The sequence below is a fragment of the Mus musculus genome, chromosome 1, assembly GCF_000001635.26.
Source record: "Mus musculus strain C57BL/6J chromosome 1, GRCm38.p6 C57BL/6J".
Lineage (NCBI taxonomy): Eukaryota > Metazoa > Chordata > Mammalia > Rodentia > Muridae > Mus > Mus musculus.
Genome location: NC_000067.6, coordinates 180,012,334 through 180,035,265, shown reverse-complemented (window position 1 = coordinate 180,035,265; position 22,932 = coordinate 180,012,334). Strand labels below are relative to the sequence as shown.

Here is a 22,932-nt window from a genome sequence, read left to right as displayed (position 1 = left end):
CCTAGCAAACACAGAAGTGGATGATCACAGTCAGCTATTAGATGGGTCACACGGCCCCTAATGGAGGAGCTAGAGAAATTACCCAAGGAGCTATAGGGAACTGCAACCCTATAGGTGGAACAACATTATGAACTAACCAGTACCCGGGAGCTCTTGTCTTTAGCTGCATATGTATCAAAAGATGGCCTAGTCGGCCATCACTGGAAAGAGAGGCCCATTGGACTTGCAAACTTTATATGCCCCAGTACAGGGGAACGCCAGGGTCAAAAAGGGGGAGTGGGTGGGTAGGGGATTGGGGGGGTGGGTATGGGGAACCTTTGGGATAGCATTGAAAATGTAAACGAGGAAAATACCTAATTTAAAAAAAAAGAAATTCAATCATATTTTCTGAATGAAAAAATTTGTATCTAAAGAAAATGGGTTTTTTGATTTTCTGGGTTTGGGAGGCAGTGGGGGTTGCTGTTTGTTGTTATTGTTATCTTTACATTATCTCCATGATTTGGGTCTCTAAAAACACAATGAACAAAAAAGGTGGTGACCTACAATCACAGTGCTTAAAAAGTGAAAGCAAGATGAAGAGCTTAAGGCCATCCTTGGCTAGCCAGAAAGCATGGTACGTCTCAGCAATATAACAAAAGGATTACTAGCTCTGCAAAGCTAGCTTAAACTTAGTTTCTCACTTTCCCAACTAACCTGGCCTCATAGATTCTCAGAGAACCACATGGGAGTCTGCATGGGCCTGACCTAGGCCCTCTGCACACATGTTACAGTTGTGTAGCCTGGTCTTCTTGTGGGACTCCAAACAGTGGCAGCAGGGGCTGTCTCTGACTCTTTTGCCTGCCTTTTGGACCCTTGTCCAGCCTTAATAGGAGGGGAGGTGTCTAATCTAACTATAATTTGATATGGCATGTTTGGTTGCTATCCATGCTCTTTTCTGAAGAAAAACCAGGAGTGGATTTTGGGGGGTGAGGAGGGGCTGGGAGGAGAGAAAGAAATGGAAACTGTGATCAGGATGTTAATATATGAAAGAAGAATTAAAAGTTAAAACAAGGGCTGGAGAGATGGCTCAGCGGTTAAGAGCACTGACTGCTCTTCCAAAGGTCCTGATTCAAATCCCAGCAACCACATGGTGGCTCACAACCATCTGTAAGGAGATTGGATGCCCTCTTCTGGTGTGACTGAAGACAGCTACAGTATACTTACATATAATAAATAAATTTTTTTGAAAAAACTTAAAACAAAAAGAAATCCTACGTTGAAACAGAAGTTAAATGAGGTCCATTCATAAATGATAATTCTGCAAAGTTGTCATAGGACTCTCAAGAACTTCCATAAAATACATTCATCAAATTTCCAATCATATACAGCCTATCAAAACTGCATGCATAGTGCCCTCAAGATAGCTCAGCCAGTAAAAAGTACTTGCCATTCAAGTCTGATGACCTGAGTCTAGTCCCTAGATTTCATGAAGGAAAGATAAAATAACCTCCTGAAAGTTATCCTCTGACTTTCATACACAGAACCATGGCAGGTACATGGCTATCCTGATACAAACATATTATGCGCATGCACACTCACATCATCATCATCATCATCATAAATTATAATAATGATAATAAGAGACAAAATCATTACTCAAAAATATAAAGTATACTAATGATTACACCTAGTCTAGCTTCTCATTTCTTGAAAATAAAGGCTTTTCTCATTCACAAAATACTGTTACAGAGAAATCTTTTCATATAATAAGAGAATATTTAACATCTAACTTTTTCACTGTGAAAACTAAATGGAATTTCAAATTTTAAAAAAATCTTAAAATTTCCATTTTTTATAGCACAGCATCATCATTGTTTTTTTGTTTGTTTGTGACAAATTCTCCTTGTGGCCCAGGCAAACCTTGAATTTGCTATAAAACTTAGGACAAACTGAAATTCTTAATCTTTCTTCCTCTACCTCCTAAATGGGTCCTAGATGGACCCAGTAACTTTTGAATTAACTTTCAAGTGTATAGTTTAACATATATTTGATAGCCACATACATCAAACAAAGAACCCAAAAACATGAGATACATTAATTTTTAAGAAGTCAGTAACAAAGCTTTAATATAACAAAAATATCATATGATAATGCCTGGTAATTGGCAAGTGTGCTGAAAAACACATAGCTACATACTCTAAATAATTAAAACATTTATTTAAGCAATACCTTCTAACATTTAAATATATTCCCCACCCTAAGAACAGGGTTTCCACTAAAGTAACTTTAACTTGGAAGGTGTTAAAGTTGTACCATGCAAACAACCTACAAAATCCTTTCCTGGAAAAATTATCTTAAGATCATTTCTTTATTATTATTATTATTATTATTATTATTATTATTATATACTTTCTTCATTTACATTTCAAATGCTATCCCTTTCCCAGTTTCCTCTCCGACAGTCCCCTGTACCTCCCCGCCCCCCACCCTGTTCCCCAACCCACCTACTTCTGCTTCCTGGCCCTGACATTCCCCTCCACTGGGGCATATGATCTTCACAAGACCAAGGGCCTCTCCTCCCATTGATGGCCAATTAGGCCATGCTCTGCTACATATGCAGCTAGGGACACAAGCTCTGGGGGTACTGGTTAGTTCATAATGTTGTTGCACCTATAGGGTTGCAGACCCCTTCAGCTCCTTGGGTGCTTTCTCTAGCTCCTCCATTGGGGGCCCTGTGTTCCTTCCAATAGATGACTGTGAGCATCCACTTCTGTATTTGCCAGGCACTGGCATAGCCTCGTACGAGACAGCTGTATCAGGGTCCTCTCAGTAAAATCTTGTTGGCATATGCAATAATAGTGTCTGGCTTTGTAAGGAATGGATCTGGAGGATATCATATTGAGTAAGGTAACCCAATCACAAAAGAACACACATGTTATGCACTCACTGATAAGCACAGAAACTTAGACTACCTAAGATACAGTTTGCAGAACACATGGAACTCAAGATGGAAGTGCAAAGTGTGGAGACTTCCTTCCTCCTTAGAATGGGAAACAAATACCCATGGAGGCAGTTACAGAGACAAAGTTCCGGGCTGAGACAGAAGGAAGGACCATCCAGAGACTGCCCCACCCTGGGATCCATCCCATAAACAACCACTAAGATCATTTCAACCTCCCTCTACAGACTGGAGATCTCAGGGCAGCCACCGCAAGATCTGTGATTAAGAGCGCTTCATACTTCCTCTACCTTTATATCTTTTTACATGTTGATTGCCTGTGTGAGGAAGTGTGCACACATGTGTGCATGCACATGTATGCTAAGATGCCACAGTGCACACCTGTGGAGGACAGAGGACAACTTTCTGTTGTCTGCTCTCTTTCCACTGTAGGTTCTTCAGATCAAACTTATCTCACAGCCTCCTTACACTGACTGCATTCTGGTGACATGGGTTGGGCTGATACTCTTTCTTCTTTCATTTTGAAATTTCTTTTTCACAAACACACAAAGTTAATTTTGATAAAAATCTTAAATGCACTAATAATTTGAGTCCACCTTGCTACATATTCAGACTATACATAAGCTCACAAAAGTACTCAAAAATTCATGTACAAAGATTTTTACTACCAACATATTAACTTATCTATATGAAAAACAACCTAAGTGCCATCAATTGTTGCAAAACAGAAAAGACTTACCTCAGCTCTTTTCAGCATTTCCCACTTGTTCAGAATTTTCATGGCGAATACTTTATCTGCATTTTTTAGTTTAACTACAGCAACCTAGAAAAGATAATGGAAATACAACTTTTAAAATATGGCAAAAAGCTTACGTTTTCCATTTTCCATTTTCCTCTCTGTAAGAAAAAAATAAATACCAATTATCAATTATTTTAATGCTGCTCAATTCTAAGATCCTAAATTAAATAATGTCAAATTTAAAAGTTACATTAGTGAATTATGCCAAGCAAATGATTTTATTTGTCAACAGTGTCTACTGTTTATTATACATTATATCTTCCTTCCCAAGTTTTCTACACAGGAATTTAAACTCAGCATCTATTACTGAGAAACTAACCAAGATACACAATATGCAAGCAGCTGGTCTTATGAGATAGTGATGCCAGATCCACAGGGGTCACAGAGAATGCAGCTACCAGAGGTTCTGGGGGATCAAGCAATACAAAATGAACTGAAAACGAGAAAGCTCTTTAGTCCAGCTCTTGCCGACTACACATATATTCCAGTTCGTTCATAACTCCCTCCTCCAATTCCCAAAGAGCAACTAAGACCAACAGTTCTATAAACTGCGGACTGAACGTGTCCTTTCCAACAATAAAAAGGTAGCACAGCCTAGTTTTATCCGGTTACAGACAAAGAAACTGCCAAGTAAAAATAAGACCATTTTCACTGTTAACAAACTGATTACACGTCTGTTTCCAACACTGTTTCCGTTTAACTAGATAATCTCCTAAGGCCCTTCCAGCTTGTCAGGTTTGTTATAGGGCTGAAACTAAACTACAGAAAGGAAAGCAAATATTCATGGACAGCATTTCCAGTAACTGAGAGGCACCACTGGAGAAAGCAAATACTATCTGCCATAGTTTAGATACTGGGTGCCCCTTAAATGTCCATACAGTGGTAAAGGTTTAGAACCCAATATAGCGCTTTATTATATATAGCTTAATAATAGTTAGGTACCTTTAAGTTGTTAGGGTTATGGACTAGAAACTGACTTAATTATTTCCTCCCTCTCTTTCTTCCTATCAGGCTCCACTCAAGAGATGGACAGTTTTATTTTGCCATACTCTCCCAGAACAATATGCTGCCTCACCATAGGCCCAAAAGCAGACAGCTAATTGATTACACACTGAACTCTCCAAAACCATAAGTATAAATATATCTTTTATCCACCAAGAATCAATTGTTGTCTCCAAGGCTTACTGCTGAACAAGCTCACTCTTTCTAGTTCTTTCTGAACTCTGGCTGGCTGTTTGAGCTCAGTTGTTCAGGCTCAAACTCCTCTCCAAAATGACTGATTCAATCTGGCTTCTCACTAAATGCTTTGCCTCTGGCTGCATGAACCAACTCTTTCTCTGGTTCGTCACTTTTTCTGCCCTTCAGTTAGGCTTCACTTTCAACTATGGCTGCTTAGAAGGAAGCAAACTAACTTTGAGATTAAAAGGTGTGTCTGAATCCCAGCCAGATCGCATGGTGATCCAGGGTGTGTCTGCATCCCAGCCAGATCGCATGGTGATCCAGGGTGTGTCTGAATCCCAGACAGATCGCATGGTGATCCAGGGTGTGTCTGCATCCCAGCCAGATCACATGGTGATCCAGGGTGTGTCTGCATCCCAGCCAGATCACATGGTGATCCAGGGTGTGTCTGCATCCCAGCCAGATCGCATGGTGATCCAGGGTGTGTCTGCATCCCAGCCAGATCGCATGGTGATCCAGGGTGTGTCTGCATCCCAGAAAACTGGATCCTATCATTGGATGTGATGCCTTATTAGAGCATTCATGTTGCTGGATTAAAATTTCTCTACACATAAGTCAAAATAAAATTTTTATAAGTCAATTATTTGAGATATTTTGTTATAGTAATGGAAAGCTAACATCACAACATCCTACTGTGCAGGCAAGAAAAACAATGTACAGATCTTTTGAACAGTTCAAAGGAGTATTTCTAAGGCTAGAAAATTAGATTTAAATCCAAGATCTAACTTCTTAATATGTTTTAATAGCAAATGTGCTTATTAAGAGCACTTCATTTGTATCTAGATCATATTGTTATTAAAGCAATATGATGACATAATTAAAATCAGTGCATAACATCTCTCAGTAGCTGTCATAAACAGTCACATAGTCAATTAACATGGTAGAAGATATGGCAGGCAGAAGGCTCAGTAAAATATCTAGCTGCACAAGCAAGCCTAACGAATTGAATTCAGTCTTTGAACCCCTGTAAAAAGCCTGATGTGGTGGTAACACAGCAGTCATCTCAACATTTCTATAGCAATATGGGAGGCAGGGACAGGAGAATCATTCAGAAAATTCCAGGCCGGGTAGTCTTAAGTACACAGTACAGCAGCAAAGATCAGAGAGCCTGTGTCAGGGGTAAGAACTGACTCTCTCCCAAGTTGTCTTCTTCTTTTTTTTTTTTTAAAACAGGTCAATCTTGTTTATTTTATAATTATACTGTGCGTATAGTTTTGTTTTGTTTTTTAGATATTTTCTTTATATTTCAAATGCTATCCTGAAAGTCCCCTATACCCTCCCCCCGCCTTGCTCCCCTACTCACCCACTCCTGCTTCTTGGCCCTGGCGTTCCCCTGTACTGGGGCATATAAAGTTTGCAATACCAAGGGGCCTCTCTTCCCAGTGATGGCCGACTAGGCCATCTTCTGCTACATATGCAGCTAGAGACACAAGCTCTGGGGGTACTGGTTAGTTCATATTGTTGTTCCACCTATAGGGTTACAGACCCCTTCAGCACCTTGGGTGCTTTCTCTAGCTTCTTAGCTGTCTCGTATGAGGCTATGCCAGTGCCTGGCAAATACAGAAGTGGATGCTCACAGTCATCTATAAGATGGAACACAGGGCCCCCAATGGAGAACCAAGTTGTCTTCTAACCTCAACATGCCCAACAACACCGGGAGTGTTCAAATGTCAAGCAGTATGCTATGACTTTGACCCAGGTCTATAATCCATCCACTGCAATCTCAAAAGCCAAAAAACTTCATAACTCATTTAGCAGTATGTGATAAAGCCAGGATATTATTCATATTTTTTCTTAATCTCTCTTACTGTAAAAACAACAACAACAACAAACCATGCTTTACTTCAGAATCATGAACAGACTTGCTATGGAGTGCTGCTTCAAGCCTTGATAGTGTGATTTGAAAGTATCTGCACTAAATTACCTTCCAAGAGTCCCAGAATACTAGACTCAGAACAAGCTTAGGTGTGGTCAGACAGCTCACAGAAGAGGTGACAATGAGAGTGGCCAGCGCCCACTGAACACTCCAACACTTATTGGGGGTGTCCGGAAGATGGTGGCAAAGGAGAATCTGAAGCCAGGCTACTGGTTTTAAATCTTAGTTTTATCATTTAACTGTATGATTCTATGTTTTTTCTTTGAAGCAGTTGTCTTTCAATTAGTTTTCTCATCAATAGTGAGTTTAATAAATGTACTAACCTTATATAGATGTAGCAAAGATCAAAATAATTAATATGCATATAAAATGCTAACTACAGGGTCTGCTGTCCAGTTAAGTGTTCAGTAGGTGTGAGCTGTCACCGTGAGTCTATATGAAGCACCCACTCTCCCCATCTCCTAACTGCTACTTGTTCATCGACTATGCTTATGCAGCAGCCAGTACATCTCACAATCCTTTAGTACTAAGAGAATCAGCTCTTCAATTGCCAGAAATTCCTTCAATTGAAAATATCAACATACGAATTAAATGTCAAGTCATAAAGTTCAACACAATATGGTTTTCACTAATAAAATACTGAACTAACTTAAATATTCTTAAAGAGGAAATGGACAAAATACAATAAACCAACAAAGAATTATTCATGTGAGTGAAGAAATATTGAGAATACTATTTGATAGAGAAAAGCTCATACTCACAATATGTGAAACGTAAGTTTATAAAACATTTTAGATCACAATTTATAAATACATGAACATAAATTGTAAATGCCCGTGCCATATATTAAAAGGATAAACATGAAAATAATACAAGATGAAATACTTCTAACTTTCTTCAGAGGTAAGATTTTTATTTGCCTTTCTACCACATACCCCTCATCTTGGTCACAACATGAACACTAGCTATACGCGTGGCAGTATACGGTAAGGACAAGAAACTCAATTCACATATGTGCATGGTAGTAAGGAAGACCAGGCTACTGCAAAGGAGAAAACAAAGAATTTAAAACACTTCAACAATACCTTAAAACAGTTTCATGAGCTGCCTAAAAGCTTTTCTGGGATGATTTGTGGTTAAGGGAAATAAAAGCTCAAGAAACATCCCAGAATTATCAAACTGATGCCACGAGGAAAAAAGATTATGAAGCTTCCAAAGGGATCACTGATCTGTTCCTCTATCTTAAAACTACAAATTATTTCTGTGTTCACGGCAGTAGAAAAACAGCAAAAATAAACTTGTCTCAGAACTCCCACTTTAGACCCTGTATTTCAAAGTAGAAAAGTCAATTGTCACATAAGATGATGGCATTTTACAATGTACTTCCTTAGAGTAGGGTGTGTAGCTCAGTACTGAAACACTTGCATAGCAAACACAAAGCTTTGGGTTCCATGCCCAACACACACACACACACAGACTACACACATACAATCAAAACAAATTTAATATAGACTTAAAATTATAAAGAAAAAAGATGCATTTCTAAAACATCAGAGATGATTTTAACTCTTTCTAGTAAACAGTCTTCGGTGCTAGAAAACCTGCACACAGTACAGAAATGGTCAGCACGTGACAAGTCTGTACTAATCGGCTGTGCACCGCTGTGTGTGGCTAGAGCGTCTAGAGTAAAAATGGCCACACGGTATTTCATGGATTTCAATATCCAAGCAGTTCTGCATTTCTGTATGAAATTCAGAAATCCAGCCTACCTCTGATATAGGCAGAATTCACCAACCACCTCTTCTGTCCCAATAAGCCTTGGCATCATGCCATGTTTTACCTGACCTTTCTACCTGTGCTCATTCACACAATCTATCCTCAACAGTACAAACACAATGTTAAGATGTAGTTCAAGTGACATCATTCTTTTGATCCAAACTTCTGTGATTTCCTAAAGTTAGAAAGAGGTCAAAGTCCTTATAAACGACAGTATGGCCTGCCAGCCTCCTTGGCCACTGCTCCTCACCTTTAGCTCACTTCAACTCGAGCCATTATGCTCACCTTGCACAACTCCATCTTAGGACCTCTGCTGGTATTTTCCCCCAGTCCCAGAACACTTCATCTCCACAGGGCCACTGTTGTCTCACTCCCTCACTGGAATGTCACTACATCCTGTGAGACTTTCCATTATATTCCTTTGCTTCCTTTTCCCCTTATTTCTTATAATTATTTAGCACAATATATATACACAACACATAGTATAACCATGTACAATGCTTACTGTTTTCCCCACAAGCTCTTTGAGAGTTAGGAATTTCTACCTTTGTGTTCATTAATATATGATCAGTGCTTAGGCGTCAACAAGTACTCAGTAAATACATTTTGGAAAGATGAATGCTTTGTAACTAATGTGGGTAAATACACATGGAAGATTATAAGCGATCAATATTCTCATCTGCAAATATACTATGGCGTGGATGTTGAAACCTAGAAGTAAGGCTGGTGACAGTCCTCTTTTGTATGATCTCTAGAGCCTGTAGTCTGCCTCACACTGCTCCTCTACCAGGCTTTCAAAGTTTCACCTTTGAAAACAGGATTTTACTGTGTAGCTACTGACCAGTTATTGTTTTATTTCTTTCTTTCCTTTTTAGTCTCTCTTATGTAGCACCTACCATTATTTTTACTAATAATACTAAAAGCACTTACTTCTGAAAAAGCTTGTATTGCATACACACTACATATGCCAAGCACTGCATCTGCTACTCATTTAATCCCTACACCAGTCTGAAGGGTGTTCTACCACCCCACTTACAAAACAAAACAGTGGGTCAGGCTGTTGTGGTGGAGTATGCCTGTAACTCCAGCACTTAGGAGGCAGGGGCAAGCAGCCAGCTTCCAGTTCAAGACTAGCCTGGTCTTTATATAGGGAGTTCCAATACAACCAGAGCTATATACCAAGATCATGTGTCAAACACAAATAAACAAGTTAGAGAGTAGCCTGGGCTATATAACGCATTCCCGGACAGCATTCCAGCATGCACTTCAGAGAAAGCATTGTCTCAAATAAACAACAAACTGAAAAACTAATCTGTGAATGATCAATCAATATTACTAAAGAAATTTTAGGGTCAGGGGAGTGGCTCTACGGAAGGCCTAGCCTAGCATACATGAGACCCTAGGTTCAATTCCCAGCACTAAAGAAAGAAAGAAACAAACAAAGGACTAAAATCTAAAATCTCTATAAACTATTTATTAAACAGCCAGAAATGTGCTCTTGATAAACATCATAATTTATACACAGAGCAGCAATAGCCAAAATATTTAAAATTAGTACATCCTGGGCATCAACAAATTAAACAGACACAGATTATAAAATATGACATGGCCACACCTGCGGGTCCTTTGGACTACAGACCAGCACCATCAAAGGCAAAGCATGCACTAAATTGAGTTTCCTCTCCCAGGAGTCTCAGGAGAGCCTGAGCCAAAGACCTTAGGAAAAAGTAAACGCCTACAGGTATTCTCCCCTTTCAGGGCCTAGTACTAAGCTATTTGGACATATAAGGAACCAGGTAATGAAAGGAAGCAAGCTAATTAAAAGCTTTTGACACCTGAAGCAGGGGTAGCAGGCCAAAGCAGCAAGCTTTCACAACAAGCTCTGAAGCCCAGAAGCCTGGAAGCTGCCGGAGCAAGGCTGGAGCAGGCAGAAGCGGTGAGCCACCAGGAAGCTGTGGACAGGTAACACCCAGGGCGTAAGTTAAAGGTTTTCCTGAAAGCAAAAAGGAAAACCCAGCGTTAAGTTAAGCAGTAACTGACATGAATGTGTTGTAGAGAGAAGATTCTTAACTCACAGAGCTGCCGAATTTAAACTGCATCTTACTCTGTATTGTTCCCCATGGTGTATATTTCTTATAATAGTTTTCAAAACTAACTTATTTCCATGGTTTGTCTATCTATTACAAAAAGCATAATTGATAGGAGGAAAAAGTATCAAACTGACAGAAATGTTCCTATCAGATATCCATGCCAGAGGTTAGCCCGTCCACTGAGCCTGGTAGAACACAAAATACTTCAAGGGAAATAATTACCTGTTCAAGGTCTGTGCATTCTTAAACTTAGCTTGTAAAAGCGACAGAATATGCATGTCCAGAGGAGAGCTTGCATTGGGAATAAGTGAGAAGTAATCCAGCCAATACTATCTCTAAGTATAAGGGTGACTTTGTCTTAAAATAGTATAGAAAATCATCAGTAAGCTGTGTGATTTTTATTGTACACAGTTTAATCAATGCACATATAGAGCAAGTGTGTATCAAAAAAGAAACATATCTTCTCATGTTAAATCTCAAACACTGTCAGTCATGAATCAAACACTCTGATTTGCCTAGGGAGGACTCTGTGTCAGTGCCTGTGACTAACTCAACTGACACTGGGCTGTCTGCTCCAAACTCCCAGCACTGCACTGCAGTCTAAATCCTCCAGGCAGTAGGGCTATGAGCACATCTGTTTGTCCCTACCTATCTGACGCACGTATCCTAGTGAGGGATCATAATCTTACAGTACTTCAATCTTTGTCGACCCCTTCTGTGAAATAACTATATCTTATTATTGCTTCCCTTTTCAGTAGCTCAGCCTCAGATGAACCTGTAAGTACCAGTCCAGCCAGCCTTTGTCCCCAATGTTCTGAACTGCCACGTGCTACCACTGCCCTACTTATTCTGATGCCCACAATTACCAAACACAGTATCTAGATCAGAGTCCTTTACACTGCATTTAAATGTCCCCATGTTTCCAAGAACCTTTCTCCTTCTCCTTTCGAACCCCAGAAAAGTGTCCCTATCACTCCTCAAGGATGACAATACCTTTGAAATCTTGATCCCAGCCCCTCCCCATCTTCTCCTTTGTTGTTCTTGTCCCATTAAAATTCCTTTCCAGCTTTCAGTCTCCCATTTTTCTGGTTCTAAGTGTCTACTGAAAACCTTTTCCAAGACCCTCCTTCCAAATCCAAAAACAAAAAAACAAAACAAAACAAAAAAATGTTACTGCTATTCCAACTTCCCCCAAGGACCTGACATGGCACCCTTCTCACAAATGCCATTTCTCCACAAAGCATATTTTAGCATTTCCCTGCTTCTTCTAACTGCCCATTATTTATTTTCTTCTCATGTTTGAAAGTAAATTTTAAAATTCCATATAATGGACTTTATACACAGAGACACAAAAAGTCAGGTTTACAAAGAGAAAAAAAAAATTTTTTTTGTAAGAAAGTTCTAGAAAGCCTCAGACTCCAGGGAAGCAAGAGATTCCAGGAGCCAATGGTGACTTTCGTCAAATACCCAACAAAGGGGAGATACAACCCATAGAGACCACCTCCAGAAGATAGGCACATACACCCCCAGTAGAGGGATGGGGCCATCCATGCATCTCAAAAATTTTAACCCAGAAATATTCCTGTCCAAAGGAAAGACAGGGACAAAAAAAAAGGAACAGAGACGGAAGGCTAGGCTATCCAGAGACCACCCCACCTAGGGATCCATCCTGTCTGCAGACACCAAACCCCCACACTATTGCTGATGCCAAGAAACATTTGCTGACAGGAGCCTGATATAGCTGTTCCTTGAGAGGATCTACCAGCAAGAACCAATACAGATGCAGATACTCACAGGCAACCATCGGACTGAGCCTGGGAACCCCAATGGAAGAGATAGAGGAAGGACTGAAGAAGCTGAAGGGGGTTACAACCCCATAAGAAGAACAATTTCAATTAGCTGGACCACCCAGAGCTCCCAGGGACTAAACCAACTAAAGAGTATACATGGAGGAGCCAGGACTCCAGATACCTATGTAGCAGAGGATGGCCTTATCTGATATCAATGGGAGGGAAGGCAGGTTTGATGCCCCAGCGTGGGGAGATGCTAGAGAGGTGATGCAGGAGTGGGTGAATGGGTGGAGGAGAACCCTCATAGAGGCAAAGGGGAGGGGAGGAGAGGGAGTGGGATGCAGGGGTTGGTGAGGAGTAACCAAGAAGGGGAATTATTATTTGAAATGTAAGTGAATGAAATGATTAATAATAATAAAAAACTCTAATAGATAAATTTAAGTTAACTGGGAAAGTGCTCCAAATTACAAAGTGGAGACCAGTGCCATAAAGTGCCGGTTTCTCTTGCTAATTAATTAGACTATGACCCAAATCAAAAACCAGTAAGTATTGCTTTCATTAGCCAAATGACAGTATGATCATAACCCAGGGAGAAAAAGCAGCACGCTGAGCACCACAGACAGAGGGTACTCTGTTCTCTCCCTCCCTCACACTGCGTACAGCTCCTGGCCAAAACCAGCACATACAAAGGAAACAACAGTGCTGGGCATAAACGCTAGCAAAAAGCTGTCCAGTCTTCCCTTCATCCCAGTGGAGAGGCCGCGCACTTTTGCTCTGTTTTATAAACTCATTCCTGGCCTGCTTCAGTTCCTGTACTCGGTTCTCCCACTGGTTCCTTCCTGTCATCAATTCTCTCACTGATTTCCAAACATGATGATTTCAAAGGACCAGCAAGTGATGACTCACACAGAGGCCATGCGACTGGACCTCTGACTCCAGACACCTTAAATGTAACATGCTCATCATTCCAAGCAATCAGAAGAATCTTCAAGGGGTAAGACCCAAAGTCACTCTACTCCTCTTCTCTCTCTTGTTTAAAAATAGGCGTCAGCCTTCCTCTACCCAACACTCAAGTTACACGTGGGTGAGAAAGCTCTGCCTCTAAAGAAAGCACCCAAGCTCTTACACTCAAAAGGCAAGGGTTGAAAATAGAGATGAGAAATCGCTTTCCTTTCTGTCAATTATTGCCTCACATGGATTAAGGCTGACAAGTGCCCTCTGACAGTTGTTCTGAAGGCTCCTATGTAAACACCACTATGTTGCACTGGCAAGTGGCTGTGTAAGGTTGGCTGAACTGTCAATCCCACTACTGGATACATATACTTTTGAGATCAAAAGCTGGAAACCAAGTTTAGCCTTTTAGAGAAAGTAGCTCAACCTCTTCAGTTTGATCCCACATTAAGTTTAATGGCTTTTAATAGGAGATCCTCATAAAGTTGAACTCCTCAATCTCATGAAATGACAAATATATATTTGAAGGGATAAACCATAAAAAAAAAACAAAAAGACTAATATCAGCTGATGAAAAACAATATTTCAAATAATTCTACAAATCCAGAATGAACAGAACAGGATTAGATGTGAACATCCACCCAACAAAGGCATGACCAGATAGCTACCAAAAAAATCACAAATATCCTAATTCCAGATGCATAGATTCCATCACAAATTATCCTTCCTCTAGAAGCTGGTGCATGTACACACACACACACACACACACACACACACACACACACACACCTTTAACTTCAGATGTTAATATTCATTCATTCATTTTCCTCTCCGCCCTGCCCCGCCCTGCCCCTCCCCTCCCCTCCTCTCTCTCTCTCTCTCTCTCTCCCCCCCCAAAGTCTACTAAGCAGATTTATAATAGTCACAGATTATGAACCCATAAGCAACAACAACAAACAAACAAACAACAGCATACCTAAGCACCAGTAAATGATAGCACTGATGCTACTGGTGTTTCTAAGACCTGTGACACTCAACACTTCTGTGTCGGTGCTTTTGAAACACATGGTAAATTGGGGTGAACTACAGTCACCCTAATGCAGTACAGACTTGCCCCTACCCAACCATATTTGGTTCTCATTATCTAAGCTAACCTTTCTCTACCCTCCTGTCATCCTCCCATTTTAATGACTGCTATATCTTCCCTTTCCCTCTCCTCGTTTCCCTTCTTCTTTCCCATTCTATGAATGCAAACCATTTTAGCTTCCACAAGTGACTGAAAACAGTTAGTCTGTGCTGGAGTATTTTACTAAGCACAGTGTCCTCCAGTTGCATCCATGTTGCCACAAATGACAGCATTTCACTATTCTTGTGTCTGAATGATCTCCCACTTGTATATGTGTGTATCACATTTTCTTTAACCATTCACCCATCAGCTGATTCCAGATCTTGACTACTGTGAACATACCTTAATAAACACTGTAGTGTGCTGATGCCATTTCCTTTAGATAAATGTCTACTGGGACTAGTGGACAATATGACAATTCCATTTCTAGTTTTATGTTTGGTTTTTTGAGGAAACTCCACATTGTTTTCAGTAATGGCTACACTAGTAAAATTTATACCAAATGTGTGAGAGACAGCTCCTTTCCCTATATCCATTGAGTGTTTGAAAACTGCCATTTGGGTAATAGCCCTTTCTAAATAAAGTGATATTTCATTACAACTTCAACGCAGAAATCAAAATTCTTATCTATAAGAATGGACTGGCAGATAAAGTCTCTTTTGTATATATTGACTTCTTGTAGCCCAAATCTGAAGTATCTGACATTAACAAACTGTCAAGAGGCCATACATACTGTTGGCAACCTCCTGGAGACTGGCTGGCTAACTGCTCTTAGGAAACAGGCTGGGTAATAAAGGTGTCTCTGAGGAAGCAACCACTCTACAGTAAAACTGGACATCCTAGTTAGAATGCACCAGTCCTGGGAAAAGTCTGGGCCTACCATAGCCCCCAAACCAGATTCCCAAGCATTTTTATATGCTTAAATATGACATGCCAGATTAGCATGGTGATGGAAATGGGAATTCCTGACCCCCACTTACCATCCCCACCAACAGACAGTCTCGGAATGTAGAGTCAGCTGTCATCAAACTCTCTTGCCTCAGCTTCCTATGGGCTGAAATTAGAGGTGAATACCAGAACTCATGGCTTTGTTCTCAGCTCAGTTTCTGTCAGTTCAGATAATATTCAAGAACTTACATAATGACTAATGGAGTTTCTAGAGTAGAGCTCTCGACTGGACCAAACCTGAGACACACAAGTTGATCTTGTAAGGAACAGAGTTCTTTTTTTACAGAAAATAACTTTAAACCCTGGCTATCCTTCAGCCTCCTGCTAGGACAGATCCAGACTTTATAAAGCAGCCTTTTAAATTCCCTAATAAGGACTTTCATACATACTAGTGTTCTAAGCAGTGCCTGTTGCTCCAAATACTCCCCTTCTAGCTCTCGCTGCAGAGCAAGACTGAGAGAGAATGATGTGACCTCACATTTCCTAAGTATGAAATGGAATTCCCAACAAGGAAGATAGGTCCACAGTCCCTCTTAGTAAGTAGTTGCTTTCTAGATTTGGAATGAGTTAAAAGAGATAGCAGGCACCCTATCAAATGAAGTTCTTTCTGAGGTAAATCTCTAGGGCCTCCAAGGGCATACCCTCTTTGTGTGTGTTCTTTTCTGTAGCATAAATACAAATTTTTAAAATAGAAGTTTTATTGGTGATTACCAGGCCTGACCATGTAAAAGAGTAACTCTAACACTAGCTGGATATGTGTTAACTGTAGACTACATATTCCAATAGGGTAACTTAAAATAACGGTGGATGGTACCAGAAACAAAGCTGACTGATTGCACTAATTTCTAATCTTCTGGTAAACACCAGCTTTTACTCTTTTTAAAGAACACTGCTTTATTCTACCAATCATTTTAATATGGAGTACTAAATAATTATTTCATAAAAAGGTTTCCCATTCAAAAAAGAAACATTTCTAATTCTTGGTTTGTTTATCTGCCTTACTTACTAATTTCTGAGACTGATGCAATGAAAAGGCAGCCTACAGTCCCAGCTATTCAGTAGTACAAGTTCAAAGCTAGCATAACCCATACACTGCATTTAAAAAGCCAGCCCAGGAACTTAAGTAAACCATGTGACAAAATTAGAAATAAAAACAGGTCCATTGATGTAGATCAATGGCAGAGCAATAGCCTAGCATATGCAAGACCCAGGATTCAATCTCTAGTGGCTACTAGGTAAACGGCTTGCCATGCAAGCATGAGAACCTGAGTTGGGAAACCCAAACACATCACAAATATCTGTAATCTCATAGGTGAAAGGTGAAAACTGGGCACAAGAGTAATTAAATCAATAGGCTCCAAGTTCAGTGAGAGACCTAGCTCATGTGGTAAGGTGGAAAGTAACCAAGGAAGAAAGCCTGGCTTCCACATGCCTAGACACTCATTTGAATGTGTACATACATCATACACACACACACACACACACACACACACACACACACACTGGGGGCGGGGGGGGGGGGCAAGCAGGGAAGAGTGTTCCAGTTATCCACAAAAGTCTTTACAGATAGTAATTAATAAATTTTAAAGATTTACTGTGACCTAAAAATTTTTGTAATATTCATTCTTTGTTTTGTATAATTAATGCTTTGATTATTAAGTGTCATGGGAAATTTTTCTGGTCCAGTCTATCTGGTGTTCTGCATGCTTCTTGTACTTTGACAAATACCACCTTATTTAGGTTAGGAAATTCTTCTTCTATGATTTTGCTGAAAGTATTTTTTTATTATTAGGTATTTATTTCATTTACATTTCCAAAGCTATCCCAAAAGTCCCCCACACCCTCCCACACCCACTCCCACCTCTTGGCCCTGGCGTTCCCCTGTACTGAGGCATATAAGGTCTGCACGACCAATGGGCCTCTCTTTCCACTGATGGCCGACCAGGCCATCTTCTGATACATATACAGCTAGAAACACGAGCTCTTGGGGGGGTACTGGTTAGTTCATGTTGTTGTTCTACCTATAGGGTTGCAGATCCCTTTATCTCCTTGGGTATTTTCTCTAGCTCCTCCATTGGGGGTCCTGTGTTCCATCCAATAGCTGACTGTGAGCATCCACTTCTGTGTTTGCTAGGCCCCGGCATAGTCTCACAAGAGACAGCTATATCAGGGTCCTTTCAGCAAAATCTTGCTAGTGTGTGCAATGGTGTTGCTGAAAGTATTTTCTGTGCCTTTGACCTGGGTTTCTTCTCCTTCCTCTATTTCCATTATTCATAAATTTTGTCTTTTCATAATGTCCTAGATTTCTTGGATGCTTTATGCCTGGACTTTTTCATATCTAACTTTTTTTTTTTTTGACCAAGGTATCCATTCTTCTATCTTGTCTTCAGTGCCTGAGATTCTCTCTTCCATCTCTTGAATTCTGTTGGTGAGACTTACCTCTAAGTGCCTACATTTTTCATTCCCAGAATTCCCTCAGTTTGGGATTTGTTTATTGATTTTATTTCCACTTTCATGTCTTGAACAGTTTCATTCATTCCACTATTTGTTTTCATAGATTTCATTAGTAGAAAGGACCCTCTTTAAGGTCCTTGAACATATTCAAAAATAGCTATTTTGATGTCCTTGTCTTATACTTCAGCTGTACTGCATTTCTCAGGGCCTACTGTAGTAGGACTGTTTGGCTAACAATTGTCCTGTTATTGATTGTGTTTTTACACATTGGGATACAAATAGAGAAGGAAGGAGTGAATGTATCTTTATTTGTAGGTGATATGATTTTATACATAAGGGCCCTAAAAATTCCACCTGCTCATAAACACTTTCAGCAAATCTCAAGATACAAAATTAATACACAAAAATTGATAGCCTTCATATATACAATCAGCAAATGGGCTGGGAAAGAAATCAGGAGAACAATACTTTTTACAATAGTCTCAAAATTAAAGTCTTGAGGTAATTAGGGCCAAGCAAGTGAAAAAAAACTTAAGCTATTGAAGAAAGAAACTAAGGAAGATATCAGAAGATGGAAAGAGTGTCATGTTTAGGAATCAGTAGGATTAATGAAGTAAAAAATGGTCATCCTACCATAAGTAATCTAAAGATTCAATACCATCCCCATCAAAATTCCAACATGATTCTTTATAGAATTTGAAAGGACAATTTTCAGCTTCATATGGAAACAAGCATATATAATCCTGGATAATAAAAGGACTGCTGGAGTTATTACCATCCTTGATCTCAAATTGTACTAGAGAGCTACAGTAATATATTAGCACAAACACAGACACATTGATCAATGGAACTAATTTGAAGACCTAGAAATAAATCCACACACCTATGGGCATCTAATTTTTGATAAAGAATCCTGAAACACACAATGGTTTAAAAAAAAAAAGGAAAGGAAAGAAAAAAGAAAGAAGAGAAGAGAGAGAGAGAGACAGAGACAGAGACAGAGACAGAGGAAGAGAAAGAAAGAGGAAGAGAAAGAAAGAGAAAGAGAAAGAGAAAGAGAAAGAGAAAGAGAAAGAGAAAGAGAAAGAGAAAAAGACAGCATCTTAACAAATAGTGCTAAACAAACTGGATGGGTGCATGTAAAAGAATGCAAGTAGATCCACAACTATCACCTGCAAAGGAATCACCTCCAAACGGATCAAAGCCATCAACCTAAGAACATTCACTGCATCTGGCAGACAATAAGATGGGGATAATCTTGGCCTCACTGGCACAGGAAAGGCTTTCTGAACAGAATACCAATAGCACGGGCACTAAGAACAACCATGAGTAAATCAAGCCTCAGGAAACTGAAAAGCTTCTGCATGGTAAGTCCCCATCATTCAGATGAAGTGGCAGCCTACAGAACTGGAAAAGATTTTTACCAACCACACATCTGATAGAGGCTAGTATTGAAAATATATAAAGTATTTTAAAATCCAGACATCTAGAAAGCAAACAACCCAATTTTAAAAATGAGATACATCTATAAACGGAATTCTCAAAAGAGGAATCACAAATTCCTGAGAATTCTTAAAGAAATGTTCAACACCCTTAGTCATCAAGGAAATGCAAATCAAAACTACTTTGAGATTTTATCTTATGCCAGTCATAATAGTTAAGACCAATGAAACAAAAGACAGCTCATGCTGGTGAGGATGTGGGGTGATAACACTCCTCCATTGCTGCAGGGAGTACAAACCTGTTCAGCCACTGTGGAAATTGTTACGGCAGTTCCTCAGAAAGATGGAAATTATCTACCCCAAGACCCAGGCAAATCATTCTTGTGCATATACCCAAAGTATGCTTCATTCCATCACAGAGACATACTTGTTCAACCATGTTCACTGCTAATCTATTCATAACAGCCAGAAACTGGAAACTACATAGATTATCTGTCAGCGGATGAAGAGATATAGAAAATGTGGTACATTTACACAACGGAGTATTACTCAGCTGTTAAAAAATGAATTCAAGAAATCAGCAGGCAAATGAATGGAACTAGGGGGGAAATTCATCTTGAATGAGGTAACCCAAACCCAGAAAGATAAACATGGTATATATTTGCTTATATGGGATCTTATCTACAATCCGCACAGCCACAGAGATTAGGGATACAGTAAGGGGAGTGGGGGGATCTCTCTAGGAAGGGAAAATAGTTCTATTACAGATGGATGAGAGAAGGACAGGAAGTAGAGGATCAAATGTGGGGGGGTAGGGCTAAGGGAGGGAATTCAGGAATGGGTAGCTAAAACTAAGGTCATTTGAGGGTAATATGGGAACCTAATACAGTAGAAACTTCCTAACTATACATGTATGAAGTTGCTGTAAATGAATCTGCCAAAGAACTGGGAAGCCCCAAGTGGACGTCCCTAGCCACCAAATGAAGCTTCCAGTGGCAGGAATGGGTTATACATAATTGGGCTGGTGGCAAAAGGGGGCACATGGGAACCCCCAACCCATGCTATTGTTTTTTTAACAAAATGGCAATCATTCAATGTTACCAATTTGAAGACTTGGGAGCCAGATGCTGGGGTGAAAGCCTGCTAGCTCAAAGAAGCAGAGAAGGCACATAGCTGACCTTCCTCCTCAGCTGATGCCCCAGAAGCAATCTCCCTTGTCATCTCAAAAAAGCCTACTCAAGCCAAGTGTTCCTCCCTTCTACGTCCTGTTTGTCTCTTTCCATTCTCTTGACTCCCTCTTTCTCTCTCTCTCTTTTTTTTTCTTAATAATCCTATGTTCACTTCCTGTCAACTGGTTGCGTGCTTCACCTCTTGATCTATGGTTGACTTTTTTAAATCATGTTTACAATATTCAAGCAGAAAGCTCTTGGATTAAAGGTGTGGGCTAAGTGATACACAACTAAAAGCAGGTTTTTCTAGTAAATAACACAATCTTGGGGTTCACAGTTTGATCAAATATCTTGCAACAGGCTATTGCCAAGGCTACTGGTTGCTCTTCACAAACTGACAGGAAGGCCCTACTGCTGAAGGGCCTACACCTCCACAACTCACTGAACACAGAGAGGCTGGGCTGCTGCTTACCCAGACCTTCACCCCTGAAGCGTATTCTGCATGCCACCAAAGGAGAAAGGTAAACACCAACTCAGCTACAACTTTTTAATCTACAATGATTATCTTGCCTGCAAGAGGCACTAGTATAATAGTGGCACAAAGCTTGTGGGAGTTACCAACCAATATCTAATTGGATTTAAGGCCCACTCCATGGGATGGAGCCCATCCCAATACTGCTTGGGTGGCCAAGAACCTGAGGCCAGATAGGCCAGTAATCTAGGGAAAAACCAAATACTATTGTTCTGCTAAAGGAAAATAGCAGTAATATGATTCCTAATGGCATTGTGCTATCCTCACAGATCACTGCCTTGCTCAGCTATCAACAGAGAAGCTGCTTCTGGCAGCAGCCGGGCACAAATATAAAGATCCACAGTTGAACAATATGCAGAGTGAGACCTTGCACTCACAAAGGCTGTGGCAGTACACACCGGGCCTACACAGGCGGCACAGATGGGAACCACTAAGAAGTGCTAAGGGGAGAAATGGACACATTTCCTCCAATCCCTAACCTAGAGGTTATCACCAATAGATAGCCACTAGCAACCTGAAAAACTAGTTCTTTCCACCACAGTCTCACTGGAGATACAAACAGACCTTACGTGTAAGCCACCATGCCCAGCAGTAATGGCCAACACTAGCAGCTGTGGAGGCTCTTTAACTCATGATGTTTTGTCAGGGCAATTCCTTTACATATATGTTACGGCTTCTAGTTTTGTAGGTTTTGGGATTCCTGTGTGTATGAACCTGTGTGTCTCTGTGTCTGTTTGTCATGCTTTTTCCCTGGCTGTTTTTCTTCTTTTTGTTTGGTTTGCTCTAGTCCAGGTTTTGTTTTATCTTATTTTACTTTATTACTATTCCTTAGATGCCCATTTGTTTTCTAACTAGAATCAGAAAGGTGAGTTTGGATGGAAGAGGAGATGAGAAGGATCTTGGTGGGGAGAGTTGGGGGAAGGTAATTATAATCAGAATATATTGTATGAAAAAAATCTATTGTAGTGGCTATTCCTGGTTGTCAACTTGACAATATTTGGAATGAACTACAATCCGGAATTGGAAGGCTCACCAGTGACCCTTATCTGGAGGCTTGGAGATCCTTATCTGGATCTTGGTTTGAAGATCTTGAGCCATAGTGGCTATGGATTCCAGAAGATTGAATCTCCGAGTTTAAGGAACACACCTTTAATCTGGGCTATGCCTTTCATCTGGGATTAAAGGTGTGGTGGAACACACCTTTAATCTGGGCTCCACCTTCTGCTGGAGACAATATAAGGACATTGGAAGAAGGGAGTCTAGCTCTAGCTCTTGCTCTTGCTCCTTCGCCTGCTTGCTGCGTGAGACTGAGTAACTGCTAGATCCTTGGACTTCCATTCACAGCTGCGACTGAACAATTGTTGGGAATTGGCTGCCGACTGTAAGTCATCAATAAATTCCTTTACTATCTAGAGACTATCTGTAAGTTCTGTGACTCTAGAGAACCCTGACTAATATAGAAGTTGGTACCAGGAGTGGTTCTAGAGTAACAGAAGTACAAGGATGAATCTTTTAAAATTCTGGAATTGGCTTGTTGATCCACCAGCACTTTCAACTATTGAAACCTCTCCAGATTCTCTCCCTCCTGGGAGCTCAGAGAATTTTGAAGACCCATGGTTGAAACTATATTCCGAACTTAAAGAAGCTAATGCCCTTGATTTTCTTAATGAATTAGGTGATTCAGTGCACAAAGCTTTCTACAAGATGGGGAAAAAATCGAAAAATGATTTTACTGGCTGGCTGCTCTTAGTATCTGTGGAAAAAATGATGAATGAAAGGAAGGAGTTGTGTGATAAAATCGA

The 22,932-nt window shown here is 40.2% G+C and overlaps 1 protein-coding gene across 30 annotated transcripts in view; it reads right to left on the bottom strand.

Annotated features, from left to right (window-relative positions):
• The window catches only part of Cdc42bpa (CDC42 binding protein kinase alpha), a 205,528-nt gene that overhangs the window by 130,341 nt on the left and 52,255 nt on the right, over positions 1–22,932 (bottom strand). For 22 of the 30 annotated variants that reach the window (XR_001784122.2, XR_001784125.2, XR_001784127.2 and 19 more), the window contains one exon: positions 3,678–3,761. Coding sequence is in view for 26 of the 30 variants with exons in the window: in XM_017320119.2 (XP_017175608.1) it covers positions 3,678–3,761 (84 nt within the window). In the remaining 4 variants the exon portion in view is untranslated. Of the gene's footprint in view, positions 1–3,677; positions 3,762–10,463; positions 10,622–22,932 lie in introns of all 30 variants that reach the window. The other 8 variants (XM_017320130.2, XM_011238803.3, XM_030253509.1 and 5 more) reach the window with 1 other exon arrangement.